The 27,899-nt window shown below is 57.2% G+C and overlaps 11 protein-coding genes across 11 annotated transcripts; 8 read left to right on the top strand and 3 right to left on the bottom strand.

Moving 5' to 3' along the window:
* Positions 1 to 373: 373 nt before the first annotated feature.
* Positions 374 to 882, top strand: EX895_004358 (uncharacterized protein; the record flags this gene model as incomplete). The annotated part of the gene is made up of 3 exons (XM_029884953.1): positions 374 to 468; positions 566 to 672; positions 791 to 882. 3 exons carry the CDS (start codon positions 374 to 376, stop codon positions 880 to 882), a joined length of 294 nt encoding a protein of 97 aa, XP_029738703.1.
* A 631-nt stretch (positions 883 to 1,513) lies between these two features.
* On the top strand, positions 1,514 to 2,898 carry EX895_004357 (uncharacterized protein; the record flags this gene model as incomplete). Its single annotated transcript, XM_029884952.1, has 2 exons — positions 1,514 to 1,581; positions 1,662 to 2,898. The coding sequence occupies 2 exons, from the start codon at positions 1,514 to 1,516 to the stop codon at positions 2,896 to 2,898; spliced, it is 1,305 nt and encodes a 434-aa protein (XP_029738702.1).
* Positions 2,899 to 3,767: 869 nt separating this feature from the next.
* On the top strand, positions 3,768 to 7,070 carry EX895_004356 (uncharacterized protein; the record flags this gene model as incomplete). Its single annotated transcript, XM_029884951.1, has 1 exon — positions 3,768 to 7,070. The coding sequence occupies one exon, from the start codon at positions 3,768 to 3,770 to the stop codon at positions 7,068 to 7,070; it is 3,303 nt and encodes a 1,100-aa protein (XP_029738701.1).
* A 95-nt stretch (positions 7,071 to 7,165) lies between these two features.
* EX895_004355 (uncharacterized protein) lies at positions 7,166 to 10,027 on the bottom strand (the record flags this gene model as incomplete). The annotated part of the gene is made up of 1 exon (XM_029884950.1): positions 7,166 to 10,027. One exon carries the CDS (start codon positions 10,025 to 10,027, stop codon positions 7,166 to 7,168), a length of 2,862 nt encoding a protein of 953 aa, XP_029738700.1.
* Positions 10,028 to 10,392: 365 nt separating this feature from the next.
* Positions 10,393 to 11,890, top strand: EX895_004354 (uncharacterized protein; the record flags this gene model as incomplete). Its single annotated transcript, XM_029884949.1, has 2 exons — positions 10,393 to 11,306; positions 11,401 to 11,890. 2 exons carry the CDS (start codon positions 10,393 to 10,395, stop codon positions 11,888 to 11,890), a joined length of 1,404 nt encoding a protein of 467 aa, XP_029738699.1.
* An 88-nt stretch (positions 11,891 to 11,978) lies between these two features.
* EX895_004353 (uncharacterized protein) lies at positions 11,979 to 13,079 on the bottom strand (the record flags this gene model as incomplete). Its single annotated transcript, XM_029884948.1, has 1 exon — positions 11,979 to 13,079. The coding sequence occupies one exon, from the start codon at positions 13,077 to 13,079 to the stop codon at positions 11,979 to 11,981; it is 1,101 nt and encodes a 366-aa protein (XP_029738698.1).
* Positions 13,080 to 14,342: 1,263 nt separating this feature from the next.
* On the top strand, positions 14,343 to 17,765 carry EX895_004352 (uncharacterized protein; the record flags this gene model as incomplete). Its single annotated transcript, XM_029884947.1, has 1 exon — positions 14,343 to 17,765. One exon carries the CDS (start codon positions 14,343 to 14,345, stop codon positions 17,763 to 17,765), a length of 3,423 nt encoding a protein of 1,140 aa, XP_029738697.1.
* An 892-nt stretch (positions 17,766 to 18,657) lies between these two features.
* Positions 18,658 to 19,443, top strand: EX895_004351 (uncharacterized protein; the record flags this gene model as incomplete). Its single annotated transcript, XM_029884946.1, has 3 exons — positions 18,658 to 18,777; positions 18,889 to 18,898; positions 18,974 to 19,443. 3 exons carry the CDS (start codon positions 18,658 to 18,660, stop codon positions 19,441 to 19,443), a joined length of 600 nt encoding a protein of 199 aa, XP_029738696.1.
* A 1,103-nt stretch (positions 19,444 to 20,546) lies between these two features.
* EX895_004350 (uncharacterized protein) lies at positions 20,547 to 22,364 on the top strand (the record flags this gene model as incomplete). The annotated part of the gene is made up of 1 exon (XM_029884945.1): positions 20,547 to 22,364. The coding sequence occupies one exon, from the start codon at positions 20,547 to 20,549 to the stop codon at positions 22,362 to 22,364; it is 1,818 nt and encodes a 605-aa protein (XP_029738695.1).
* Positions 22,365 to 22,870: 506 nt separating this feature from the next.
* EX895_004349 (uncharacterized protein) lies at positions 22,871 to 23,716 on the top strand (the record flags this gene model as incomplete). Its single annotated transcript, XM_029884944.1, has 1 exon — positions 22,871 to 23,716. The coding sequence occupies one exon, from the start codon at positions 22,871 to 22,873 to the stop codon at positions 23,714 to 23,716; it is 846 nt and encodes a 281-aa protein (XP_029738694.1).
* Positions 23,717 to 23,945: 229 nt separating this feature from the next.
* EX895_004348 (uncharacterized protein) lies at positions 23,946 to 27,494 on the bottom strand (the record flags this gene model as incomplete). Its single annotated transcript, XM_029884943.1, has 1 exon — positions 23,946 to 27,494. The coding sequence occupies one exon, from the start codon at positions 27,492 to 27,494 to the stop codon at positions 23,946 to 23,948; it is 3,549 nt and encodes a 1,182-aa protein (XP_029738693.1).
* Positions 27,495 to 27,899: the final 405 nt, after the last annotated feature.

Genomic DNA, 27,899 nt, shown 5'->3' with positions numbered 1-27,899 from the left:
CGCTGTGGGCGCAACGATCAGCGACGCTGCCATGTACGGAGGCCTAGGATAGCGTGTGAAGGACAAGGCTTCCTGGGATCGCTGATACTTTCGCTTCGAGTTGGTTTGGGAAGGAGAGCAAAGTGACACACGCTGCGCCGATAGGGCACTTGTGTTGACTGAGCTGTGGGCGCGTGCGGAGTGTTGGTTGCGGAGCAAAAATCCCCTTATGTTAGGCTGAATAAAAGGTGTCATTACGGATGCTGACAAATTGTTGTTTTAAGAAGGCATCGAGGCTTCGATTCGACGAGAGCCTTTCGATCTGCATCTCCAGACCATACCATCGCTGTTGCTTTCACCATCCACCTTCGATCATCTCTACATAAAAGGCAACATGTCGGCAAACGCATTGGCCAAAGCTCTTCCGAAGGCCCTCAAGGAGGTGCGTCTGCACCTCTGCCAGACCGGCCAGGCCTCGGCTGGAGCAAGGTGAGTTTGCAACCTCGAGATAGCTGCCGACTGCTCCGACCATGAACAACTACTGACTAAGCTTTGCTCTTCCATGCCTGCACATTCCACCGCACAGAAAGTTCCTCGAAACCAACTACAAGCCTATCAAGCAGTCCAACCCCGACCTGCCCTTCCTTGTGCGAGAGGCTAGCGGAACCCCAGCACGTGCCTTTGCGCGTTTCGGTATGTATCCAATCTCACTGCTGCGTGGCTCAGTGTTCCTAGACGGACACGTGTAAGAAGATGTACTGAACTTTCATCTTCCTGACTTTCCCCTGTCGGCCCGGAAATTCGCTTGCAGAGCGTGGTGTTGAGAAGCACGTCGAGCTTGACGGCCTCAGCTCGGCTGACGTCGAGAAGAAGATTGGCGAACTGCTCGCTGCATCGGCATAGACACACACTCTGCTGCGAATACGAATATCTCTACAGGCCACACGAATCCTGGCCACGACTTGATCACGCACCGACCAGCACTGCCATTCCCTTTTGAGTTGCTTGTCAGACACTTGCACAACGTATTCAACGCACTGAACATAGCATGTTCGGCTCGGCACCTCGCCGGGCTTCCGCCAAGTTACCATCCTACTTGTCGGCCTACAGAGCTTGCCATGGTTTCGCGTCCACAGTTCTTATCCTCAACACCGGCGATGCCTTTTGTGCATCGCTCTGTATCGACACGGAGCTCCGTATGTGTGTGAGTGCTTGATGGTGCGACGGCTCTGGGGATCAGAGCGAAATTGTTCTTTTCGCGCGAGTGGCCTGGCCTGGCTTTGAAATCAGTGACGCCTCAGTGCAGCACGGCAGTCGTTGTATTTTGTCAAAGCAGTAGATCAAAAGACTCAGTGTGGAGGCTGTTTTGAAGGACCTTGAACCTTGAACCTCGAACTACTGAGCCTTTCCTTCCAACGACCAACCGCCTCTCGGGTAATTCACACCACACCAAACCTACAGCTCAAGAAGGGGTTGGACAGCATCGAGACGAATCGTACTGTGTAGGCTAAGAAAGCCGAGCTAGAGCTGCAAGATGAAGATTACTTCACGGCACATCGAGAAGGACGGCTCCGGCAGGATCACCATCGTCCCAGAAGAAGAGTAAGTCTCGTTTCGTCCATGTTCGAGTGCTCTACTACTAATTTTGAATAGGACTGACTCCCTTTGTTACGCGGCAACAGTGAGGACATGTATCACCTGTACAACCTGATCGAGCAAGGAGATCGCGTACGAGCAGCAGCAGTGCGTCGAGTCCAATCCGAATCATCCACCGGTTCGATGGAGTCGCATCGAGTACGTCTCAATCTGACCATCGAGGTAGTCAAAACGACATTCGACGCAACAGGCTCGAGTGCACCCCCAGACCCATCGGCCGCGGCGGCAGCAGCTGCGTCAACCTCTTCGACAGCAAACGAAGAAGAGGTGAGCCGGTCGGCTGCTGTGGGTGGCACCGGCGGAGAAGGAGCTACTCTGCAAGTGGCAGGAAGGGTGGTTGAGGAGAACAAGCACGTCAAGATGGGAGCATATCATACATTAGATCTCGAAGTGAATCGAGCCGTCACCATCACCAAAGAGAGCTGGGACGCAGTGCACCTGGAGCGATTGGGCGAAAGCACCGACATCAGCCAGCGTGCCGAAGTGGGCGCTGTCGTGCTAGGCGATGGTACTGCAGCAGTGTGTCTATTGACAGGTCACATGACGGTGGTGCGACAACGCATCGACGTACCGATTCCGCGCAAACGCAAAGGGCTTCCGGCCACAGCAGCGGACAAAGCGACGGCCCGCTTTTACGTTCAAGTCTACAATGCGGTGGTCAAGCTGCTGCAGCTCCCCGCTCTACGACTCATCATCCTCGCGTCACCCGGCTTTACACGCGATTCGGTGTACGACTTTTTGTTCGAGGAAGCGACACGGCGAGGCGACAAGATCTTGATTGGTAGCGAAGCGCGCCGCAAGTTTCTCAAGATTCACTGCAGCTCGCCGCACGTTCACTCGCTCATGGAGGTGCTGCGTAGCCCCGAGGTTAACGCTCAGCTGAAAGACACCAAATTTGCTCGAGAGGGACAGCTGCTGGAACGCTTTATGAAGCAATTGGCCAGCGATGAGCTGCGCGCATGGTACGGCGAAAAACACGTATTGCTCGCTGCATCTAGAGGTGCTATTGGCGTGTTGCTGATCTCGGATGGCCTGTTCCGCGCTGCGGATCCAGCGAGAAGGAAAAAATTCGTGGAGCTGGTCGAGGAAGTGCGAGCACAGGGAGGGGAGGTAGCCATCTTCAGTTCGATGCACGAAAGCGGACGTCAGCTCAACGCCTTGACGGGCATTGCGGCCATCTTGACGTATCCGCTCGACATTGAAGTGGTGGAAGAGGAGGAAGCCGAAGAAGCGAGGATCAAACAGGCCGAGGTCACACAATAACGCCATCAGAGCCATGCTCGTTCGCAGCCATGCATCTTTCGCCGCTCAGAAGGCTGAACAGTCGGTCTTACGCTGGAGCTCGGGACGTTTAGAAGGGCCGAATGATGTCGATCTTACATTCTTAAATGGATTTAGCAGGCACGTGACCTTTCAATCAAAGTCACCGCTGACCTGACCGTGTCAACGCGTAAATTTTTTGTGGGCTATATAGTAAGTAATTGCAGAGAGTAGAGCGGATTGGTGTTGCTCTTACTCGGCGCTGCCGACACGGCGGAGAACGTTGAGGGAAAGCGGCAGATTCGGAGGATGTTAGGCTACTGCACTTGCTGTATTGAACTTGCCGGTGGTGAGTGTCTGGACTGATGCGGATCTGTGTTGGTCTTTGCAAATAATGCGCCGAGAATATGCAGAAATGGAAAGTGTTGCTGTTGGCAAATGCTAATGTATGCAGAATCAAGTTCCGCTTCCGCATTTTCTGCTTTCATCACTTCCTCTGTCATATCACACCAACACATCATCCTTCCCACAATCACATTCACAGTCACAGTTACGATCGCAGCGCCACAGCCTTATCGTCCATTTCCTCTCTACACCACCATTGTCTTCGTCGCCGCACCTCTCTTTCACGATCGACGCTCTTCCATCAGCCGATCAAGTCCCTCGTAAACGGTCGCCCAACGCAGGTTCATGAATTCGACCATCCTATCCACTCACTTGTATTGAGCGGCTTGCCATCGCACAGCCGCCAGGGTGCTGGCTCGCCCCCTATTCTGCTTCCGTGACAGAGCTCGCATAGACTAACATCGTCACTCGTCTCGATCGCTCGCTGCTCGGGAGCTGGCCTCTCGACACCTATTTCACCATACAAGATGACCGAATCATCTATCAATGTCTGCGTTCGTATTCGTCCGTTTAGCGAAAAGGAAGCATCCCAGCTAGCTCCCAACGAGGATCATGCTCCTTTTCTCGGCGATGGTGGTCTCGCCGGCGGCATCTCGCCCAACAAGTTCGTAACGAGCCCAGCATCCACCTCCACACTCAAGACACGCTTCGTACGACCCATCGTCAAGCCTATGGACAAAAAAGTGCTTGTCTTTGATCCGCCTGATACCAACCCTCTCACACGCCTTTACAACAACAATCCGCTCGCACGTGGCGCCAGACGCAGCAAAGATGTTCGATACGCCTTTGATCGAGTCTTTGATTCGACGGCGTCCCAGACCGACGTCTTCCAGGAGACCTGCAAGCCGCTGCTGGACGGCATCCTCAACGGCTACAACGCGAGTGTCTTCGCTTACGGTGCCACCGGGTGCGGAAAGACGCATACCATCAGCGGTACGCCTGACGATCCGGGTCTAATCTTTCTCACCATGAAGGAGCTCTACAACCGCATTCAGGATGCGCGGGATGACTCGGACGTGCAGATTCGTCTCTCCTATCTCGAAATCTATAACGAAACCATCCGTGATCTGCTCAGCTCCGAGCCCACTCCACCCGGCGCCGGTCTAGCGCTACGTGAAGACGCCAACAATCGTATCTCGGTGGTCGGCATCACCGAGCTCGTCCCTGAAAGCCCCGAGAGCGTCCTCGAATACATCCAGGAAGGCAACCTCCGACGCACCATGAGCCCCACGGAGGCAAATGCCGTCAGTTCTCGTTCCCATGCCGTGCTTCAGATCAATGTGACGCAGAAACCACGCACCGCTAGCATGACCGAGCAGACCACTTCGGCTTCGCTCAACATCATCGACCTTGCCGGCTCCGAGCGTGCCTCTGCCACCCGCAACAATGGCGCGCGAATGAAGGAAGGTGCCAACATCAACAAGTCGCTGCTCGCCCTCGGCAATTGCATCAATGCCCTCTGCCAGTCTGATGGTGTGCGTAAGCATATCCCCTACCGCAACTCGAAGCTCACCCGTCTACTCAAGTTCTCTCTCGGAGGCAACTGCAAGACCGTCATGGTCGTCTGCATCAGCCCATCCAGCACCCACTACGAAGAGACGCACAATGCCCTCAAGTACGCAAACCAGGCAAAGAACATCCGTACCAAGGTCAGCCGCAACATGATCAACGTCGATCGCCACGTCGCTCAGTACGTTCAGGCCATTCACGAGCTCAAGGAGGAAAACGAACGCCTCCGCGCAAAGCTCGATGAGCGCGGCACCCTCGAGTCGGCTGCAGAGAAACGCAAGCGCGCAGAAATGAGCAAGGAGATGGATGAAGCTAAGAAACGTATGCGCGAGAGCACCGACAACGTCACCAAGCTCGTCTCTGATAAAGCTGGCTTTGAGGCGACAACCGCAGCTGCGGAGACCAAACTCATCGAGCTACGCAAACGCTTGACGATCGTCGAGGCCGACCTGAATCGCTTCAGCAGCAAGGGCGAGGTGCTGCCTTCGGACCTCGAGGGCGAACGCGATGTGCTTCGCAAAATGATCGCAAGCGAAGAGAAGGCGCTGCACGACGAGTCTACATCCGCTGGAGTACGCAGCCTGCTCAACAGCCTCCAAATGCAGCGCGGCATCATTGTCGCTGCTTCGCACAACCAGAAATTCGACACAGAGGCATCCGAGACCATCCAGACGTTGGGTAATGCGATGTTGGCAGAAGTCGAGGCGGAAAAGGCTAAGGCAAAGTTCACTGGGCTGCTGGGTGTGCTGCGGCGCTCAACCACGGAGGCGACACAGCTTGTGGCGGTGGCAACTAGAAGCACAATAGCACTGCGCGAGGTGGCAGGCGAGCTCGAGTACAGAGCGACCCACGCTAACGACGCGGCCAGCAAAGAAAGTGCGGAAGAGCTTTCGTCAACGATGGCACTGCTGGCTTCCCAGCTGCGCAGCATTGCAGGCGAGAATGACAAGGTGTTCGAAGCAATGTGTGGTGCCACTTTGCCTACTGTTGCGCCACCATCAGTGGCTTCGATAGTGAGTGCGGGTGCAAGCAAGTCTGCGAAGGCTGTAGTCAGCACGACCCTCCGCCGTGCGCGGACCTCACTGGCGGTCGGCTCAGCGGCTCCTGCAGCCTCCTCGACATCGAATCGATCCGTCTCATCTTTTGCCGGGCGAGCCAGTAATGCACCAGCGGCTTCAGCCTTTGCTCGGTCGACCAGCATGCAAGTCACCAGCTCGCCGTCGACGATGACGAGCGTCGCGCCGGCCTCGAATCGACACGGCTTTGCTGCCCCCACCTCCTCGTCTTCTGCTCGTTCGTCGCAGGTTTCGGCCAGCAGCCCGGCGCGAAAAGCAGCCCCCATGCGAAGGGTCAGCACTGCAGCCGCCACACGGAGGTTGAGCTCGGTGAGGGCTGCGCGATCGGGTACAGCAGCTGCAGCGTTACCCGTCGTGGAGGAGAAGAAAAAGTTCCGGTGGGCCGACGAAGCAGGTGAAGGCGACATTGACGATAAAGGTCTAGGACAGATTGGTTCGGTTGCAGAAGTTGGCATTAGTTTGCAAGGTGACAGCGCAGGAAGCAGCTCCGGGACAGAATGGGAGGATCTGTCTGATGGACGTAGCACTCCCTCTGTAGCAGCTAAGCCCATCACGCGATCTACGTCGGTGGGCACGGCGGTATCGTCCAAGGGCTTGAGCGTATTTTCCGAGAGTAAGCGATCTGTGTCGAGTGGATCGGCGCTCTCCTCTCTGCGCGAGGAGCGAAATGCCTCCAGCGGCGGAGGATCGGCCGACGAAGCAGATATCTCCAACACGTCGCCCGCGGCCACGCTCAAACCGATCCCGCACCCACGCCCACCTCTGCGCACTACCACCAACACCGCCGCTGCCGCCGCCGCCACGTCTTCCGCGGGCGCGCCAACGGCAGCGCTGTTGAACGGATCCTTGTTCCCCGTCTTTCCCTCTTCCACTGAGGGTGGGATCAATGCCGCTGCGTTCAACACGGTGGTTCCCGTGAAGAAAGCCTTCCCAAGACCGAGTGCCGGTGGACCGGGTCCGATTCGCCGCAGAACGAGGACGAGCGTGGCTGTGGCCGGACAAGCTAATCCCTTGCTTGCATCGGGAGTGGGGCCGGGATCGATTCCAGGCCAGTTCGCGGCACCGAGTGGCGTAGGGAACAGGGTGAAAGCCAGTCGGGTCTCGGTGGTACCTGGGATGCGCAGTGCCAGTGCTAGCATGGTCGGCGGTGGCGGTGCAGAGGGGAGGGCTGCGCTCTTTGGCTGATCGGCGACCTCAGCGATACACATGCATTCTTTTGTTCAATCATTGTCATCTACATCAATTGCCTTTCTTTCCGAGATTGTGAGAGTTCTACATTATTAGCGCACAAGGCACCTCGTCTGCCACCAGCGCAACTCCTCCTCCAACGCATCCTTGACGTTCTCGCTCCGCGTGAACCCATGTCCCTCGCCCTCGTACACCTTGTACCTCCAATCGCGCCCCTCGACGCCGCCGCCGCGCTTGAGCTCCTTGACAAACTCGTCGGCCTGGCTCTTGGGGACCACCTTGTCCGCGCTTCCCTGGAGCAGCAGGATGGGCGCACGGATGTGGCTTGCGGCGTAAATGGGCGAGCGGTCGTGGTACAGCTCCGGGTGGGAGGCGGGTGTGCCGCCGATGAGTTTTAAGGGGTACTGGGACTCGAACTTGTGCGATTCTTCGGCGAGCAGTTTGAGCGACGAGACGCCGTAGCGCGATGCGCCGCCGTGGAAGACGTGCGGGTGGAAGCAAAGGCAGGCGAGCACGGTGAAGCCGCCGGCGCTGCCGCCGCTGATAAGCATACCGGAGGGGTCGGCGAGTGACGATCGATTGGGTTGCTGGCGGGCCTTTTCGTCGTGGTTGCGTGCAATGTATGGCGCGACAGCTCGGTAGACTCGCTGCACTGTTCCCAGACGAGGCAGCAGGTTCGGGAACACGCGTTCGATCTTGCCGCCACCTGCAGCGCTCGACGTAGCAAGCGCAAGGTAATCGACAACACTGAAGAAGCGATACCCTTCACCCACGTATACATCCACCACACGGTCTTCGGGCACCAACCTACTGCTACTGCGCTCAAACACCGATTGACCAAAAAGCGTCAACCCGCGCGTCGTCGCCAGCTGCACACCCAGCCCTGGCAGCACAGACACACTCTCGCTGACCACGCGTCCCACCTTTGCGCCAAGGTAGGGGAGCAGCGACAGCGCGGCGACGCCCAGCTTGACCGCATGTTTAGCGCTGCTCGTCGTGGGCCGAACGAGAGGTGGGATGCAGTGCGCATAGTTGGTCATGACAGTGTTCGCGAATCTGACGCCAAACACAGCAGCGCCCAGAGAGGCGCCCGCCAGAAGGACGTCGCTCCAGCCCCACGCAGGTGTGCTGTTGTGGATGGCCACTTTGATGCCTCCTCCCGACAGCGTTTCCTCCTGCACCACCGAGTCCGCCTCAACCTCAGTAGCAGCCTGGATGTCGTTCCTGATCTTCAACTGTTCGGCAGGCGTCAGCTCGCCAAACGGCCTCGGATCCAAACTCGCCTTGGACCCCAAGAACTTGGCCGCAGCCACGCAGTCAATCACGTCTGTCACGCCCCACTGCCCTGTCAACCTCTCCAGGTACTCTCGGCCGTAACCCGTCGATCCACCATAGTCGACGGCGCACACCATAAAGCCACGACTGGTCCAGAACTGCGTCTGCAGGTTGAACCCGACCTGAGCACTAGAACTGGGTCCACCGTGAATCGTGAACATGCACGGGGGAGCCTTGCCTTTGGGTCCGACAAACTCCCTGTTTTTGGGCTCAAAAATGCTAGCGTGCGCCACGGCGTGTTCTCCATTAGGCAAAGTGGTGGGGAACTCGATCTCCCTCGCCTCGCTGAGATACGCCTTGTCGATCACGCCGTCTGAAATGAGCGTCGACGAGCGTTTGATGACGGTGATGTTGGAGTCCTGCAGCGTGTAGTTGTTGGCAGCGAGTCCACGCAGATCGATACGGATTAGCGAGCCAGGCTCGTCGGAACGCGTAGCGAGCAGCGCAAACGTTGTCGAAGACAGACGGCGAAATTGCGACACTGAGACGTAGGGGCTCTTGAGCGGGATGAGACGCGGCCTGCGTAGATTGATCAGTCCCAGCACCCGCTTCGCGCCCAACGAGTAGGACACGATCAACAAGTCCGGGGACAGCGGAATGTAATCCGAATTGTTAAAGACCCAAGCGGGACCCACAAAATCGTGTTCGACATGCTCAGGCAGAATTGGCGCTGGCGAGCTTAGCGAGATACCGTCACCTTGAGAGTCACAGGACACAGTCGCAGAGTAGAGGTTGAGGTATCCAGATGCATCGCAGGCAAAGAAAAGCTTGGCCGTGTCGTCCTTGGGGTTGGCCGGGATCGCCCACACGGGCTGTTGGAGCACCTGCTGCTTTCCGGCCTCGAGTGAAGGAACCTTGATCCGTGTCGGTGATGTCAGCTTGATCGCTGCAGGGTCCGAGCTATCGATCTTGGCCACCCACAGTTGCGTGTCCCACCAAGGCATACTCGGATGGTTCCAGCTGACCCAGCAGACGTATTTGCCGTTGGGAGAAAACCGAGCAAATGTGTAGAAGTCCCTCTGTTGCGGTCCATTAACATCCGTTTTCTCGTCCGCTTTTCTGCCTTGCAGAAGCTTGTGGACCTTCGCCGGCTTTGACGAAAGGTCGAGCAGCACGATCGAGTTGACTACGGTCGAAGGCTTATCCTCGGTGTGATCCTCTTGAACCGCTAGACACAAATTTGCGTCGGAAGGGTGCGGTCCGAAGTCGGCGTATCGCATTGCTGCATTCTCCGGCGTCACAACCTGCGGCTCCTCGTCCTTTTGTGCGCGTAGCACATCGAAGGATTTGGGGTTGTAGTCGGTAAAGATGAAGCTGCCATCGGCGAGACTGGCTGCCGCACCGCCGCCATACTCGTGCACTCCCGATCGAGAACTGTACTTGCCAGCAGTGATCTCCGTAGCCTTTTCGGAAGAGAGGTCGGAGGAGTGCATGAGGGCGTAGCGTCCAGCCTCGCTCATACGAAGCTCGACCCAAGCGACTTCTTGACCCGTCTCGGAGTTGGCGGGGATCAACACTTCGATGAGGCCAGTGGATTTTTGCACCATGAGGTCGGTCGAGATAGGAGAATCCCAAAAGCCGTACGGCGCGACCGTTTTTGTTTTCTTTGAGGACGGCATCTTTGCTGCAATGTTGTTGCGATGAAGGAGCAGGGAAGCAAGAAAAGTGTCGAGGTCAGGCAGAAAAAAGGGTCTGTGCCTTCGTTGTCGATCTGTCGGAATCGGATACGGGGCCCTTCCGAGCGACTCAGCCAAGAATTTCTCCATGGAGAGCCGAAGTCAGAAAAAGGCATCAGCGTCACCATCGAGAAAGCATCGGGCTCACCGCTACAAATCAAAAGGTGGAGGTTTTGACGGCTCGCTCAGCTGCATGTCTGTTTCCCAGACCCTTCTTGCATTTCACTCTTGCCCGCCCTTGCCACCTTGCTCTCTCTCGCGCTCTCTCTCGCTCTTCCTCTTGCTACGATTGTTTCGCGGGTCTCACCATGAGTGCCGTCCAGCGCAAAAAGTTCACCCAACGCAACGTCTTTTACCTGCGAGCTTCACCCTACGTCGTCCTCCAGACCATCCTCTATCTCGACTACCGCCATGTAGAATGGATGAACCTCAACCCTTCCATCCTCACACAGGTGCTCTCGATACTACGCACACGCATCATGCCCAAGCTGCGCAAAGAGTCTGACTCTTCGGGCAAGCTTTCGGCCATGAGCAAGAAGGAGCGAGTCGACGTGTACTCCGATCGCGACTTTCAGGTGGCCTACTTCTTCAGGAGGATGGACGATCGACATTCCGTGCTGCTCAAGGAGAAGAGTCTGGTGTTTCCGAGCGATCCGAGCTTAGGGGAGGTCAAGTTGGAAGAGGAGGGAGAGGGAAATCTGCATGCACCCATCCCGAGAGCTACACCAGCTCCAGGGAGGGCGGCTAGTGTTGTGGCTGCGACAGGTGTGCAAGATGGGGGGAGCAGCGCACAGCCGGTTCGCATCAAAGACTCGCCAGATGCGCAAGAAGCAATCACGTCCTCACCCAATGCGAGCATGGCAGCGCTGTCTGGAGCCGATGACAACGATGACAACGCGCTGTTCAGAGGAGGAGGGGCCGCAGAGGAGGATCAAGATGCAGTGTCCATGCCTCCTCCAGCAACCAGCAGTAGTACACGACGAACAAGAGCCAGCAGCAGTGTCAACAATGATACAGGTCGACGCTCAAAACGAGTTCGCATCCAAGAGGATGTCGATGTCAAACCGGACCCCTCTGCTGCTTTGGAAGTGGACCAGTCGACAGCAGAGCGAGGACAGAGCGACGATCAGCCTGGCACCGAAGATGCAGCCATCGTAATTACAGAGGAAGACGAAGAAAAGATGAAGCCTAAATTGCACGTCAAGTATGCCGGTTTCCGGATGTAAGTGGAGCCTGTTCCTCACCAGCTAACCAGCCGGCGTGCGCTGCTGACATGCCCCTCTTATCCTCATTTGCCTTTCTCGGCCTTTTCCCAGCTTTGGCAAACTCCTCGTGCTCGTGGTCGAGCCCTCCAAACGCACTCTTGCTGCGCATCCCGAGCTGTTTGGCGAGAAAAAGACGGTTGAGATTCGCCAGCTCTCGGTGGCTCCGCGATCCATGACGCCAGGCATCGCCAACAACCGCTCGGGCTCGGTGCAGGGCCGGTTCACGTCGCTTGAGCCTGCAGAGCGATCGAGTCGAAATGCGAGCGTGGGTAGGGGCGCGACTCCGCTCTTTCGTGGTGCGACACCCGCTGACAGTGAGGCAGGGAGCACTCCCGGCCCGATGCGAGGCTCTGTGACACCAGCACCCCGTGGAACAAGCGTGCTGGATAATGATGCAGTTGGCATGGTAGAAGGTCAGGAAGGAGAGGCAGACGACGATGGACCGACGATAGGCGAACTTGAAGGGATCGAGCTGGCCACGCAGATGCTCGCGAGAGAGGAGCAGACCATGGGCGGTAATGATATCGAAGAGGGAGACTGAATGTCGAATCTGTTCCCCAGCCATTTATCCGTCGTTGAGTTTGCGGTGCCTACGTTGTGCTCGTGGTCGTGGTTATCGTTGACCGGTCTCAGAAAAGGTCGCATGCAGACGGCCACCACCGCTGTTGCAGCTGGACATCTGCCGTGCGTGGATCTAGCGTACCAAAGCGTTGCTTTCTGGCATGCACCTCAAGCAGCGCTGAGCGCACATGAGTGTCTTGAGAGTGAAACCCATCCTGCCCGTCAGATTGCACCTCGGATGACGACAAATCGATGATACAAGCATCGGCAATGTACTTGCCCGCATCGTCGAGGCTTGTGGTGAAAGGCGCCCATGGAAGCACATACGACATGGCGAAGCGCGTCAGCAGGCTTGACTCGCGCGAGAGTCCAGTCTGTGGTACGAATCCCGGCTGGACAACGACAACTTCGACACGGTCGGATGGCACTGCGGCTGCTTTCAGCGAAGCTTCGATGCGGTGACGAAGAGCACGGACGCCTAGCATCTGCAGAAACTTGGAAGCCGCGTATGTTTCGCGCAGTGTCCAGGGTGACGAGCTATCGTGCGAGGAGGACGAAAAATAACTGCCGAGAACGGAGAGATATTTGACGGAGCGATGGAGAGCACTACCGGTGAATACGATCCGTGTCTTGCGACCTTTCTTCGCATTTGCCGTGATTGTAGGGACGAGCGAGGAGATGAAGACGAGATGTGCGATGTGATTAACGCACGCGGAAGTCTCGATGTGGCTGTCGTCGGTGACCAGATGGTCCGAAGGATAAGAGACGCTGCCCGAAGCTCTGTCTGCGTCTATCACCGTCTCTCGTGAAGATTTGGCGACAGCAGCATTGAGAAGAAAGATGTCTTGCCCCGATGCTGGCTCTACATCTGTTTGCAGTTGCGTCTGGATAGCAGCAGCAGCTTTGCGAACGGAAGGTAGTGAGGACAGATCCATGCTGAGAGTATCTACGGAGAGACGAGGCACGGAGCTCGTTGTAGCGGCGGGTCTTGCTGCATTGTATTGCTCGATCAGTTTGCGGCGAGCGAGAGTCACTGGAGGGGCCTGCTCATCTCGCACCATCAGAGTGACGCTGCAGCCCGCAGCCAAGGCAGGAGAGGCGAGAAGGGTCTTGAGTGCTTCGAATCCGAGGCCGGAATGGCCACCTGTGGCGATGATGCGGACCGACATACTTTGTTCGCCTGCGCCTCCTCCGTTCGTCGACAAAGGCGGTTGTTGAGCACAGAGCGGCGGGCGACTCAGTTCCAGCTTCTCGATGTGGGATAAGGATGATGCAGAGATTGGGAAGCAAACGTCAAGAACGGGCGATCCTCTTTTGTTGGAGTGAAGCGGCGGAAGCATGGAGTGCTCGGCTCTGCTTACGGAGCAGGAGGAGAGGAGAATCAGAAGCGCAGGCTGGACCCTGCATCGGCTGGCCACTTCCTTGCACGTCTCCGACAAAAGGCCATTTTGAGCGCATTTCCAATTAGAGCGCGTTTCTGCCGATATGGGAAATGGTCGTTTCGGAAAACCCGGCAGAGACGACCGCCGCTCTCCGAGATGCGACTGACTGTGCTCATGACCTCTGTCTAGATTAACGTTGCTCGGTGCTCCACCTGCTAGGCGACACTGCCTTGCACCGCTGGTTTGACATCTCGGCGAAACCTAGTGCAGCGGCACGGCCCGAAAGCAGGCCAGTTCGCATGATCCCATGTGTACGTCCGCTGCAAGTTGGCAGCAAGATCGTTTAATGAAAAAGAGGCTAGAAAAGTAAAGCAAGAGGCAGGAGCGAGTTAACTCAAGTCTAAGAAAAGACGGTTCTATTTTCTAAGCGTGAGCAAGTCAAGATACAACTGAGCTTCTGGTCGGGGCGGGCGAAGGAAAAGAGAGAGAGGGAGAGCCTACCCCGCAAAACGCCGACTAGCTCTTGATCGCGTTGTCTGCTCGTCTGACATCCTTTGCACCTATCCTCTATCAACCTTCTGCTGCTTCACCCTTCTACCATCTGTTTTGTTGGTACTCCTTCTTCGCTCCCTTTTTTGCGGCGACGACGCCGAGCTCGGACCCGCCTTTTCCGCATCCGCGTCCGCACCTGTATCTGCACGAGGCAGCCGCGCATCTTTCATATCTGCCTTGTGCCCTGCTTAGTGCCATTGCTGCGCTGCACCATGTGCCAAGGCTAAGAACACCCACCACGTGCACAGAATTCCCTGCGTCCTACGTAGTCATCAAACAAGTGCGGCAGCGCTCTAGCCTCGGTCTCCTCACGGTATTGTTCCGTCACCGCTTCATTCGCAAATCGACTTTTCCGACAGGTGATCCCACAAAGAGCGAAACCACAACAGCCGTCATCCATGTCGTGCTACTACCAGTAGTCATCTCGCTGTCCCATCCTTAGCCATCGGCGCCACTTCCGCAAGTCAAGTGGCTTTCACCTCCGCTTTCACATCCGAAATGGCATACAAGAGCGAAGACGAAACGCACGTCGCCTTCGAGCTTGTCTCGATGCGCAACGGCCGATCGAGTCTCTCTTTCGAGAACTCTCCTACTGCTGTTGCTGCCACAACGTCCACGTCAGCATGTCCAGCAGTATCACCGGAAAGGACCAATGTCTCTGCCAATTCGCCTTCAGCCACTTCAAACGCATCACAAACCAAACGCGCAAACATTGCATCCACCTCAAAATCGAAAGCCGAAGACGCTCCAAGCCCGTCGGAACCAAAGACGAAGAAGCGCAGAAGAGTCGTCGTTGCCTGCGATACATGTCGTCGCAAAAAGATCAAATGCGAGGGACTTCCGAACCCTACCAACACCTGCAACAACTGCACCGCCTACAATTACCGATGTACGTTCAGCAGCGATGCCGATCGGTCCAGAGGCAAGTACGAGATCCTAGAGAGCAAAGTGGAAACGCTTCTCAGCGCTCTCCGCTCGGTAGCACCACATGTCGCCCGGCAGTTCGAACGCGGCGAGCTCAATGTCACTGGGCCAAGTGGATCGAGCGCACCGCCGCAGAATGCAAATTCGTGGCAAACACTTGAAGCACACACCTCTTCTCATCCAGCCAAAACGGGCGACGACGACGACGACAGCCACGCATATGATCCAGCCAACCGAGACTCTGTGCATTCCCGCCACGATAACGATCTGCCCTCGCATTCGGCCGTCCGATTCGCTCGCGGCGAGAGCGACCCCGAGGAAGGCGACGCAACCTTCAACAATGGCGACAATGCTGGCAGCGCTGCAGAAGCTGCCAAGAGAGAAGACAGAGACGCTCTTTTGCCCGATGTCGAGGATGGCCGACCACGCTATTTTGGTCGCTCGTCTGCCATGACGCTCTTCCATAGCATCGCAGACGAGAGCCGTCCACCTAGTCCAGGAGCCGGTTCGCATCGTTCCTCTGATCATCCTACTGACCACGCCGGCATCAGCTACGAGACGCATCGCCATCAAAGCATTCGACAAGCCACAAACAATGCAAGCTTGCCTACAGCCTCCAATACGGCCCCCGAAACAGCGAGTATCGGAATCAAAGTAAAGACCGCCTCGGCGCCACGCCCGCTCTATCCAACCAACTCGAAAGAGTGGATCCAGTTGCTTCGACGCAAGAACACTGTCGCAGTCGGGCGAGACGATGCCGTCACTGAAGAGTGGTTCGAACGCTACACACTTCCAGATCGCGATCTCATCGATGATTTGTTCGAGGTCTTCTTCCAGCAATTGCATCCACTCATGCCTATCGTCCATCGCCCATCGCTGGAACGTGACCTGGCCACTGGGCGTGCTGACAAGGACTCCGCATTCCGAGGCTTTGTCTTTACCATCCTCGCTATCGCCTCGCGCTTCTCCAACGATCCACGCGTGCTTGCGACCTCGGGTGATCCCGACACTGCAGGCGATCACTTTGCCGCGGCGAGTCGTCTGTACCATCAGGTCTACGCAGCAAGTCTGATCAATGTCCAGGTCATGATCCTCACGGCGACCTTTATGCACGGCGCCATTGGTCCCGGCGCGAGTTGGACTGTCCTCGGCGTGGCCATCCGCGCACTTCAAGATATCGGTCTTCACCAAGAAAAAGCCTATCGCGGCTTTTCTCCCTACGAGCAGGAGCTACGCAGGCGCGTGTTTTGGGGCGCCTTCATCCTCGATTGCATCTTTTCGATCAACATGGGCCGGCCGCTGGCCCTCAAGCTGTCGGACTGCGACGTCAAACTGCCCCTCGAGATCGACGACGATCTGCTCTTCCAGTACGAGGCTGGTGGGGCCATCCCTGCTCCGCCAGCCCGCTCCGCATCTGACGAACCCATCGTCATGAGCGGCTTCATCCACATGGTCAAGCTCAATGTCATTGTGCAAGATGTGGTGCACGTCCTCTACTCGCCGCGATGGCGGCAGGACGGAACGGGCCGCGGCAAGCTGCCGGCACACTCGAAGCAGAGAGCCATGCCCGAGTACAAGGACATGGTCATCCTGTCCAAGAGGCTCGAAGAGTGGGTCGCCGAAACACCCGCGCATCTACGCTCGATCGATAGCCCCTTCCGTCTTCAAGCGGGTCTGGTGCAATGTGGCACGCACGACATTCGTCTCTACATTCTCAAGCCCTTTTTGGAGCACAGCGCGTTGCGCAAGATGCTTCATCCCCAGTGCGTCTTTCATGCGCGCGAGTGCTTGCGCGTCGTGATTGCGCTGCACGATGGCAACCACATGAGCGACCTCGTGTTCATCTTTCAGCAGGCTTTCATGAGCACGGCCACGTTCATGATCACGGTGTGGCACGAGTGCCGCGAGGCGGACAAGCTGGCCGAGGACAACGACCTGATTGAATCGGCGCTGCGCATCTTTGCTGCCTTTGATGATCGCTTCTTTTCGCGCCTCTTCCGTCGCGCCCATCGCATCTTGCGCGACATTGCGCTGCGCTCCATGCACACCATGACATCGGATCAGCGCGAGAGGGTGAGTCGGATGCTGGTACGAGCTGACCAGCGCATGTCCGGTGTTATTCCTCCGGCTCTGCTCGGCATAAAGCCGCTGTCTGGAATGGTGCAGCCTCGTGCTGATGCAAATGTGGCACCCTCTGCCAGGTTAGCAGCAGCAGCGAGGAACGAAAGGTTGGAACAACGTCGCCCAAGCATGCAGCTTGGCGAGGCAGGAGGAGGCGCAGCCAGCGCTGGGTTCGCCAATGAGTCTCTCTCGGCAGCTTCCTACATCCATAGCTGGTCGCCCATCCCGAGCGCACCCATCTCTCCTCGTCGCAACTCGCTGAGCGAAGGCAGCCACGTCAGCGAGACGCAGATCACTTCTGCCGCATTTGCACAGTTCATGATGAGCGGTGGCGCAGGAAATACGGCTGGAGGCATGCATGCCAGCAACAGCGGTCAGCCGGGTCTCAGTGGCAATGGCAACGGTGATGGCAGCGGCAGCAACAACATAGCAGACATGCGTCCAAGCGACGTCGCAGCTTCGCCTCGTTCGCATCTGGTTGCAGCAACAGACGGGGCCTTGGATCGGATGACGGGCATCCATCCCGCCTCGTTTGGCGATGCGCGCGGCATCATGCCGCTTTATACCGATGATCCAGGCTCGGCGCAGCATCAACTCGAAGATCTGTCGTGGACCGATTACTTTTCCAAGTTTCTGGACGACATCGGCGGCAGTGGCGGTGCGGCCATGGCTTCAGCGCCATCGAGCAGCGCCGGTAGTACTGTTGGTCCGCACCATGCTCAAATGCCCAACTTGGTCGGTTTCAACACGCCGCAAGCTGCTCCGACGGGCGTCTATGGCGAAATGCAGTTCGCCATGGGCTCACCGGGTACACCGGCAACGTTTGGGCAGCACCACGCACAGTCGCCCCGGCGCGCACCTCCGCACCACCAGTAGCCGCTCACACACAGGGTGCATCGCCATCGAAAGTCATCCTGTTGTGGAGAACCCTCAGGTGTGAACTTGATCTGAACTTGATCATGAGAAGCAGGTCTAGTTCGGGAGATGTTTTGTTAGCCATTCGGATCGGAAGAAAAGAAGTCGGCGTGTGGAGTTACTGGAAGCGAGGCGAGCGAGCCAAGAGCAACATCCGTTTTGTCTCGGCTAAGCTGCGAAGGAGCGCAAGGGTTACGTCGAACGCAGAAAAAGAAGGAAGGAAATAAACTGACATGACGCGATGTTCGCGTGGCATGGGCTGCTTTCGTCAGAGCATGTTGTGAATTTGTCTCACATCCTCCGAGTGGTGTTCTATGAGCACCTTGAGAACCTACGTGATAGGTTTGCAAGGAGAGAGAAATGGAATGAAGGCTCGAGAAAGTCGATGGTCGAATGGGGCCCAATGCGAAATGAAGCCAAGAGAGAGCGAGACAACGGGTGGAGTGAGTGGAAAGTTCGAGATAAAAAACGAGCTAGAGTGCGCCAAGTGAATCGACAACCGTTGCTGCTGCTGCTGCTGCTGCTGCCGCTGTGCAGCTGTACGCCCACGCTACCGACCGGTGTGCCCATGCGCTCTCCGCTGTGTCCGCTTGCTTGGCTACAAGGAATGGCTACAGAGCACCTCCGAAGCCGGAAAAGGGTCGAGAGTGAGAGCGGAATCACAAAGGACCCTGTCGATCCCCAAGTTGTCGGTCAACCTCATCATTCCCAGTGGCTCCTCCCTTTTCCGGACTGCTGTGGTTTCATCTCTTCCCCTCTTCCTTTTCCTCTTCTCACCACCACCTTCTCCTCCTTACCACGGCACACCTCTCTTTCGACCCCCTAGTCCGCCATTGACCCCTACCCGCAAAACATGCAGATCGCTACCGCATTCACTGTGCTCGCTTCGTTCGTTGGCCTCTCGCAGGCTTTCGAGATCAACTTTCCCAACAACAACGGTGGATACTGGGTGACCAACTACACCAACACCTTGGTACGTAGAAGCATCGACACGAGTTTATCTCATTGGCCACGCAGCACATAGCTAATCGCGACTTCTTCTGTTTCTTACCACTTGGATCACGTTTGACTATGCGCTCAATAGAACTGGAAAGGTACGTTTTGCAATACTTAGCGACATTGTTGCTGGACTGCCTGCTAACTCTTGTACTCTCGTGTGCCTCCAACAGCCAACTCGTCGGATCCCAGCTACTTTTCGGTGCAGCTTCTGAATGCCAACAACAGCCAGCTCAACGGTAACTTCCAAATCGGCAATGCTCTCTTGACTGCCAACGGTACATCGCAGATCTTCATCGACCGCATCCCCAGCGGCACGTACACTTTGCTGCTTGTCAACAGCAGCAACTACGAGCTCGATCACACGCAAGTGTACTACACTTCCAACTCATTCGAGATAAAGCCCAACGGCACTCAGCCTGCGGAGGTGACGGCCAACACCAACGCCGACCCCAGCAGCTCGTCGACCACGGCGGCGACCGGATCGGCCAGCGCGACGCTCTCCAGCGCCTCGAGCACCGGCACCAGCGGCAGCAACGGCAAGAACAACAGCGCCTCGGGGTTGACCAAGGGCAGCACCGCCGCTGTTGTTGGAACCGTGGCTTCGGTTGTGTTTGGCCTTGGTGTGGGTCTGCTTGCCTAAGGGGGCTCTTGTGTATGCATCTTTCCCTTCTTGGCGCTTCCATCGTCTCTGTCTTTTGCTGTTATCCGACCTAGTCACTCTGTCATTCTATCACGCTCTCGCTGTTGAGTATCTATTCCAGCCACACTCTCGTTCCCCCACATTTTATTCAGAAATGTCTGTCGCAGGCGGGGTGTTTGCACTGAAGAGACTGCTGCTGTCGATTAGGATGGAAGATGAGATGACGCCCAAGCGTGAAGACTTGATCGGAGAGGGAGATTTTAGCGCACTGTACCAAAGAATAGACAGTCATTTGGACAAGTGTGGAAGAAGCAAGATGAAAAAGTGGCTGTTTCGGGACAAGTGCATGTTTCAGATCCCGAAACGCTTTGAACCACAACAGCGTATTGCATACACCCGCACCGGCACACGCGCTGCAGCAAAGTGAGAGAAGGAGAAGAAGCGCGGTGACGGGGACCGTGCATCTTTTGTTTGTTTCATTTTTTGTAGTATTCCCCCTCTGGAAAATCACACGAAGAGTCGGAGGGAGAGGGAAAGCGGAGTTGTTGCTGCTCTGCCCCTGTGTGTGTTTTTCTGCGTGGGCGGTGCAGCCACCGCAACCACACCGATCCCGCATATTTCATTCGAGGCTCTTGACGTGCAATAGGCGGCCTGACCTCGCTCTTCCTTCATCACATACAGCCCCTCAGCCTTTCGATTGACGACGCCGATAATCGGGAGGACATTTCGACACGGAAGCGCCGACGATCCTTCGACTCAGCACCCAGGCCAGTGCGGGAGAGCTCTTCAGTTAGCGTCGACTAGGCCCGAACTTGATCAGCAAAGCGGCATTGCAGGGCGAAGCACAGCTGCAACAGCTCGTTTGGCGCAGTCGCCACCTGGTAGCTGGCGCTAAGTCGAGAGTACTCAGGTCGAAGTAGGACTCCATCGGGCCATCTGTCGCGCAAGGGTGGTCAGAACAGACGGCCACTTCAGGAGGAAGCAGACCGAAAGATGAAAGTTGACAATCAAATCAACAAAACAGTCGATAGGATTCGCTCATAGCCAACAGCCACTCGAACGACCTCCGGCGCGCAGATATGCATTCGGGAGATCACGGTACCATGGCAGCAGCAACCCTTCCGCTCTCGCGCAGCGTGCGCGTTCCTCTCTCGAGCCGACAAGACACCAACGAGTCCAATCGCATCCCAGACGAATGGGGTCCTTCGTCCGTGCCTCCACCGCCTCAATCCAACATTCCTTGGGACGACCAAGTGGTCCCCGCTCTGCGCAAGAAGCTCGAAGCTGAATCCAAGGACCTCACCAAACGCATCAGTCGCATCGAGGACAGCGATCTCGGGTGGACACGTTCGCGAGCCGATCCCAACGATCGTCGCGATCCTCGTGCTGCTCAAGAACGCAGAATGTCGCGCGAAGTCGTCCACCACCACCACCAGCGCGAGTCTTCGATCGATCAGTATCACAATCGCTTTGTGTCAGTGCGAGCGCCGTCAAGACAGCGGTCGGGAGATGTCGTGTCGACCAGCTTTCCTTTTGACGTGTCCGAGTCGCAAGGCGGCGGTAGTGCGGGGGGACACTCTGTGCCGTCCAATGATGCGACAGCAAAGGCGAGGGAAAAGGCCAGGCAGATTGCAGCGCGCAAGAAAGCGAACCAGCTACAACAGCAGAATCAGGCAACCAGAGACTCGCTCATGTTGTCCACTGACACAACAGCATATGGGTCGAGACAAGAGGTCGAAAGCAGTACCGACGCTGTACCTGAAGGCGAGGCTGTGGCTGTGGCTGGTGGTCCGGCACCGAGCTTAACCTCGTTTGAAAGAACGAGGCTGCGCACACAGTCAACTCCCATGCGACCGAGCTTGGACGCCATCGATCCAGATTACGCTGCTATCACCGCCGCTTCTAGACGCGCTCAGAATCAGTCAGCCCTCGATGCAACGCAGTCCACTCCGTCGAATGGTAGTACCTCGAGAAATGCGAACGCAAACGGCCATCAGCGCAGCGATTCCCTTTCGCGTCGCAAAGCGGCTGCCGCCGCCGCTGCAATGGATCCCAAACTGATGGAAGAGTTTGGACCTTTGGGCGCCACGCCCTCGCCAACAGCCAAGCTCTTGAGGGCGCACCAAGACATGGATCCCTCGTCGCCGTTGTCGACATCGTCCCCTAGCATGCGCAAGCGCAACATTCAACCCGACGCATTCCGCTCTCTCTCAAAGTCCGACCAGTCTCGCTATCTACGCGAATCTTCTGCTCCTCCCGCGTTTGGTGAATTCGGAGAGACCTCTGCCAACGAATTTGGCGGTTCTCCCGGCAGCAAGAGCGTTAACAGCTGGGAAGATGAGATCATTCCGACGGTGGCGCGCAAGTTGCAGCAGGAACAGTTCTTGAGGGCGGGCAAGGAGGGGAGGCTTAGTCGTTACGAAGGGCTGATCGATACGTGGGACAAGAATGGCTTGCCGCTCAGTCGAAGCGACGTGATTGCGATGCAGAGGGCCAAGAAGCTGCAAGACGAGCAGGACGCGCAGCAAAAGAAGATGGTGGAAGAGGACGAAGACGACGGACAGACATTGACGTCCGGTCCAGCAGCACCAGCATTACACCCTGAAAGCAGCAATCTCAGCCCGAGGGATGCCGAAGCTATTAGCGAAAGATCTCGATCGAGAGCCAGCAGTCGTCGCAGCCAGCTCTCTACACGGTCGTATCAGCAGCACGGACAGCAAGAGGCAGTCGAAAGCGTTCCGATGAAGACATTTGATCGACCTCCTGAAGCGTTGCAGGCTGCCTCGCACCCTTCTTTCGCGGCAGATTCCCGCGCAGCAACGGCATCAGCAGCAGTCGGAGTGACGAGGAAGGAAGCTAGCGCCAGGCATCGCGGCGATGACGACGTGGAAAAGAGCGGCTGCTGTTGCATCGTTATGTAGAGTCTTTCATCATCGCCGTTTGCCTTGTGGCAGTCCATCTTTGTGCTGTTCCGGAGCCGTTCCAAGCAGAACACTTCTCTGTAGACTACTCACTGTCACTACTTTCTTTTTTGTCAAGGTCCAAACTCCTGCTTATAGTCGATGCGCGTCCATATGTCGAGTCTTGTGCGTGGTAGCATCGTCCTCGGGCAACGAAGAGAAGCCGTAAGCAGAACAACGAGGAGAACTTTCAGTGAAATGTGTGATTGCTGACGCAAACAAATCGCGAAAATGCAATTGGTACGGACGCACGTCCCTTTCGTTCTTCGCTTTTGGGCAGTCTCAGCGCGCGGGATGATTGTTCTCCATCTCGTCTTCGGCACACCTTTCTTCTGTCGTATACCTCCTCACAGTCGAACCACACTCATTTGTAACGGAACGACAACCTCAGAGCTCAAGGGAACTCGCAGCACCTCGCACATTTGTAACAGCATCTCTCGGCCGCTTCGATCGGATCTCATTCGACGATGAAGTCTCGCACGCTCCTCAGCCTGCTGGCAATCTCGTCACTCCCCCTCGCCACGGCGACCACATACAGCGTCCTACACAGAGTGTCGTCCTTCTCCACCTCACCGGAATGGACGGTGCGCGGGACGATTGATCTGCTCGACAACGCCACTACATCGTACACGGATGTGCTTGCCTCGGAAGAGGTGAAGTTGCTGCACGAGCAGGCGGCGTCACCACAGGGCGGCGAGCTGTTCTACCAGGTCGCACTCTCTCCCGCGGCGGACGAGGGCAAAGTGGAGGAACAAGGGCTATGGACGTCGGTGCGCCTGTGCCACCTGCGCCAAAGCCACCCAGACCTACCCACGATCGACGACGAGCTCTCGCTCACCTTGCGAAAGCAACAAGTCGTGGGCCTGCATTACCGCGTGCTCGACATCGCCCTTGACTCATCCTCCTGCCCCACCCCCTCCGCACACAAGTACAACCAGTACAAAGAAGAACAACGCAAACAGCGCCAGCGTCAGCTCTCGCGCCGCTCGCGTTCGCCCAAATCCACTCCTCCTCCTGCCCCCTCATCCGACGCCGAGCACCTCAGGTTCGCAACCACGCTCCACGTCACGTCATCCGCACCCCCCACCGCCGGCAAGCCAACCTTGAAGCAGGCCGCCCCCACCAACGAGGACGGCACCATCCAGGTCCCGCCACCCGAGAAGACGTTTGTGCAGAAGTACTGGTACTACGCCATCCCGGTTGTGCTGCTGCTCATCATGCCGGACGGTCAGGATGAGAAGGCCGGCGGCGCCGAGGGGCACGCGAGCTCCGAGCACAGGGGCACAGGGATGGGCGCCAAGCGCCTGAACTGACGATAGAGCGAACGGCCACGGTCAAAGGGTAGAGCAGCGGAGATGCACGGAGGATAGGACCACGGCCTTCTGTCGTGTTCACTTAGTTATGGCCATCTAGCAATCGAATCATCTTTCAAACGCACACACACACGCACACGATGCATCGTTGCAAAAGCAGTCTACATTCATGTCTAAGTTATTGCGTCACCTCTCCCACCTTGCATCTAAGTTACCCGCATGCAATGGCTCAGGACCTCCTGGCGACCCCCTTCCTCTCCTGCTGCTGAGTGCCCACAAACATCGTGCCGGCCTTGTACACCAGATACAGCATCACGACGACCTGTCCGAACCTCACCAGCGGGTTGGCCACGTCGGCCTGGTATGCTCTCTGCTCCATCGTGCTCGCCTGGGAGCCCATCTGGCGAGCCCTGTTGCGCGCCTCGCGCGCGCGCTGCTGCGCCGCCAGCGTCTCGAACGCGCTCCTCTCCGCGCCAGACGCCGAGCCGTCGTTGTTGTTGAAGATCGACGAGTGCGTCTGTCTCCCCATCCCGGTGCCCGTGGCGGTGTTGTACTGCGACTGCTCCTGCGAGCGGCGCCGACGCTGGTAGTCCCACGCATACGTCGCGCGTGCTCGGCGGTTGGCGTTGTCGTCTGCATTGTAGTAGTACGCTCCCGCACCACCCCCACCGCCGACATTATCGCCGTACGCTCTCGAAGACGAAGACGACGCCTGAGACTGCCGGTCGTATACCCTGCGATTCGCCGCACTCCCCAACGTGGCATACGCCTCGCTCACCTCCTGAAACCGCCGCTTTGCATCCTCGGACGGATTCACGTCCGGATGCAGCTCCTTGGACAACTTGTAAAACTGTGCCTTGATCTGTGCCTGTGTCGCGCCGCGGCCCACCTGCAGCGTCGAATAGTGGTCCAGCACCCGTGCGCTACGCAGTGGCGAGGTGGACAACTTGCGCCGACCGCCCTCGCTCACACTCCGACCAGAAGAAGGCAGTGGTGTGGTACTGGGACGTCGTGAGGATGAAGCAGAGGTGTCGGCGAAAACAGAAGATCCTTTACCCCAGACACCTGCTTTCTTGCCCCAGTCCTCTCGAACACCCCAGACGTGTGCTTCTGACAAGACGGGCGGGCCCTGGTCGCGGTTGCGCTTCTTGCCGATCGGCCCGGGTGAAAAGTCCGCCGCTTCGTACTTTTTCCTGCCTCCAGCATCTTGCTGCGACTGTTGCTGCTGTTTGGCAGCCCACCCCTCGATCTCCCTTTCGAGCTTCATCTGCGCACTCCTGCGCCCAGGGAAAGATGCCGTCTCGTACGACGCCTCCTCAGCAAAGTCTCCGCTCGGGTCCACGAACCGCGACGGCGAATCCGCCGACGAACCCTCTGCCGTCGCTGCCGCTACCGCGGTCGCACTCGCCGCACTCTCAGCACGCTCCAAATGCTGATGTGCTTCATTCAGCTCGTTCGCCACCACCACCTTGCCCACTGCCTCCGCCTCCGCCACCTGCTCTTCCTGCTGGTGCGACGTCCCGGCCCACGCACCCATCTCCTTCGCCAAAAATGGCCGCCAGCCTTTTCGCCGCATCCAGTCCGGGTGCGACATCTCGAAGAGCCTCGACACCGCTCTCTGGTATGAAAAGCGTTCGTCCTCGCCACTGAAGATCGCCAGGTGCTTGAAGCCGGCCTTGTCGTCTTTCCGGGTGGAGGCGTTGGCGGGAGAGCGGGAGGGACGGTCGGACGAGTAGGCCGAGATGTTGGGCCGGAAGCCCTCTTCGGTGTCTTGCATGGCTTCGGAGAGGGTTTCGGCCATGATGAGCGATTCGGTCATGAACTCGTCGCGGCTGAAGTCGACGCGTTCGGCCGCTTTGCGTCGCGCCATCTGCTCTTCTTCCGGGTAGACCTCCCCAGGCGGCGGGGTGAGGAATGGCGACCGCCCACCCTTTGTCGACATGTCGATGATGTCTTCCATCGTCCCGTCTTGGACGTACTGCAATTCGGGACGGACATCGCCGGGCCCAGCCGCAGGTCCACGCGCTGCATGTCGAGCCGCCCCCTCCGCATCCGGGAAGAACAAGTCGTCCGGCCCGGCATCTGCCAACACGACAAGCCGACATCCTGCCTCGTACACCGCGTCGAGCAACGTGATCATTCGACGAGCTTGGTTCTTCTGCATCAGCGTCATCTGGGGTACGCCTTCAAGGATGAGAGTGTGGTACGTCGAAGCGAGCGTGAGGTAGTCCGCGGGGCCTAAGGGCGAGTCGCACAGCTCGGAGAAGGTGAAGTGACACACGCTCGGCAGCGAGTTTGTAGCAGCGATCGAGCGCGGAACGTGAAATTTTCGTCCATACACGTTGAGCGTCGCAGGAACAGAGGCACGGCCACCAATGACGTCGGCAACCAGCTTGTCGTACTTGTCCGCCTCGCTGCGCAGGAAGTACGATGTTTGCGCTGCGTCGGAGCTTGATTGCGCACCGCTGCTCCTGTCCTGTGCCTGCTCTTCGGCATCGTCTTGGTTCTCGTTGCGATCGAGCCATTCTTGACGGTAGAACGGCTGCCTTCTGAAATCTCGACTCCTCCTCATCTCGTGATTGGGACATCGCTCTTGCAAAATCTCCAAAAACTGCGTCAATTGTGCCCTCTGCACGTTGCTGGCATACAGATCCTTCGGAATGCGATTGCTCGTTCCAATCACGACGCCCCCTAGCCTCCAGTACGCTTCGAGCGTGCGCCTCAACAGGCCAGCACTGGCAACATCGACCAGCTGGATCTCGTCAAACAGCAAAATGTGACCATGGTTCAAGAATAGGTGCGCAGCGGCATGTAAAGGCAGCGTCGTCTTGACCACATCGCCATCTGGCCCTGGGATATACTGCAGCCGGTTGTCGCCTTCGTCGGCGAGCGAGTCGGGGCGGAAGAACGGCATGCCGCGCAGAGCCCTTCTCCACGCCGAAGCTTTGTTCGCAGCCGTAGAGTCGCGGGTCCATACAGCACCTGTCCCAATCTCCGGGGTTGCCGTGGCACGTGGAGTTCCCTGTCGCACCTGGATACGTCGACGTTCGGCCTCTTCCCAGATGATGCGATACAGGTCGAGCAGGAGGTGGTGGTAGTGTCGTCTGAACTTGAATTTGGTCGGCAAGGAATCGTAGAAGATGTCCATGACCATGCTCTTTCCTGTCCCTGGTGTGCCTGTGATGAGCAACCCTTTTGGTGTGCCTAGTTCGGCGAGGCCTTCGCTTTCACTGAGCCATTTCACGAGTTCGCCGATATTCTCGCCAGAAGTTTTCGTTTCCGAGGAAGGCGTGTCGTGAAGCTCCCGTGCTCCTGGGCGTAAGCGCAAATCGACGGAGGAAGCGAGAGCGGTGGAGGACGCGGACTGTGAATCATCCTGAAGGATACCGAGCAGGTGTGCCGGTGGCACATAGTCGCGCAGGGTTCGGTTGATTTTGCGTAGCTCGATGAGCGCTCGCAGCTGTTCCTCGTCTTCTTCGAGCTCTCCGCGGGCTACTTTGGCGCGGTAGATGAGAAGAGGATCTGTGACTTGCAGAGCATTGGGCTCTGGTGGGGGAGAAGATGAGGGCCCGACGAAGGAAGCTAGCCCGCGAGATGATGAAGCAGAGGCGGTGCGTGAAGGTGTTGTTGAAGGTGGCAGCTGTCGCGATAGTGTAGAACGACATCGTGCGTGCAGCGTCGTGAATCGACTTGTTGCGGCGGGTGCAACTGAAGAAGAAGTCGGTATGGAGCGTGATGCGCTTGAAGCGCGGACTGCCCGCGTCATCGAGAGCACCATGATGAGTGTATATCTAGAAAGGCATCAGAGGAATTGCCATCTCCCTCTCTCTCTCCCTCGAATCTTACCCTTCTCTCGGCTTCTACTCCTCTGCTGGTGATAGAGTAGCAGGACAACAAGTCTAAATGCTGCTGTTCTCGTTCGTCGTTCAAGGTGATATGGAAGATGTACTTGGTCGGTTGAAAGCATCTAGCTGTAGCCTCGACTCAACTTTGCGTTGCTGTTGTATGTAAGCGTGCAGTCGTGCTTTGTTCTTGCGCTTGTCTCGGACAGCAGGTCTCGCTTTTGTTTAGCGCGTCATGCCTCCACACTGTGCCTGCCACAGGAAGAAGTTTTCGGCCGGCTTGATGCCAGGCAAAAGACCCTGAGCTCGGATTTCGGTGCATTTCACTGAAATTTTTGAGA

The sequence above is a fragment of the Sporisorium graminicola genome, chromosome SGRAM_3 (genome assembly GCF_005498985.1).
Source record: "Sporisorium graminicola strain CBS 10092 chromosome SGRAM_3, whole genome shotgun sequence".
Lineage (NCBI taxonomy): Eukaryota > Fungi > Basidiomycota > Ustilaginomycetes > Ustilaginales > Ustilaginaceae > Sporisorium > Sporisorium graminicola.
The sequence above is the reverse complement of the archived record's forward strand: the minus strand, read 5'-3'. Positions and strand labels throughout refer to the sequence as shown.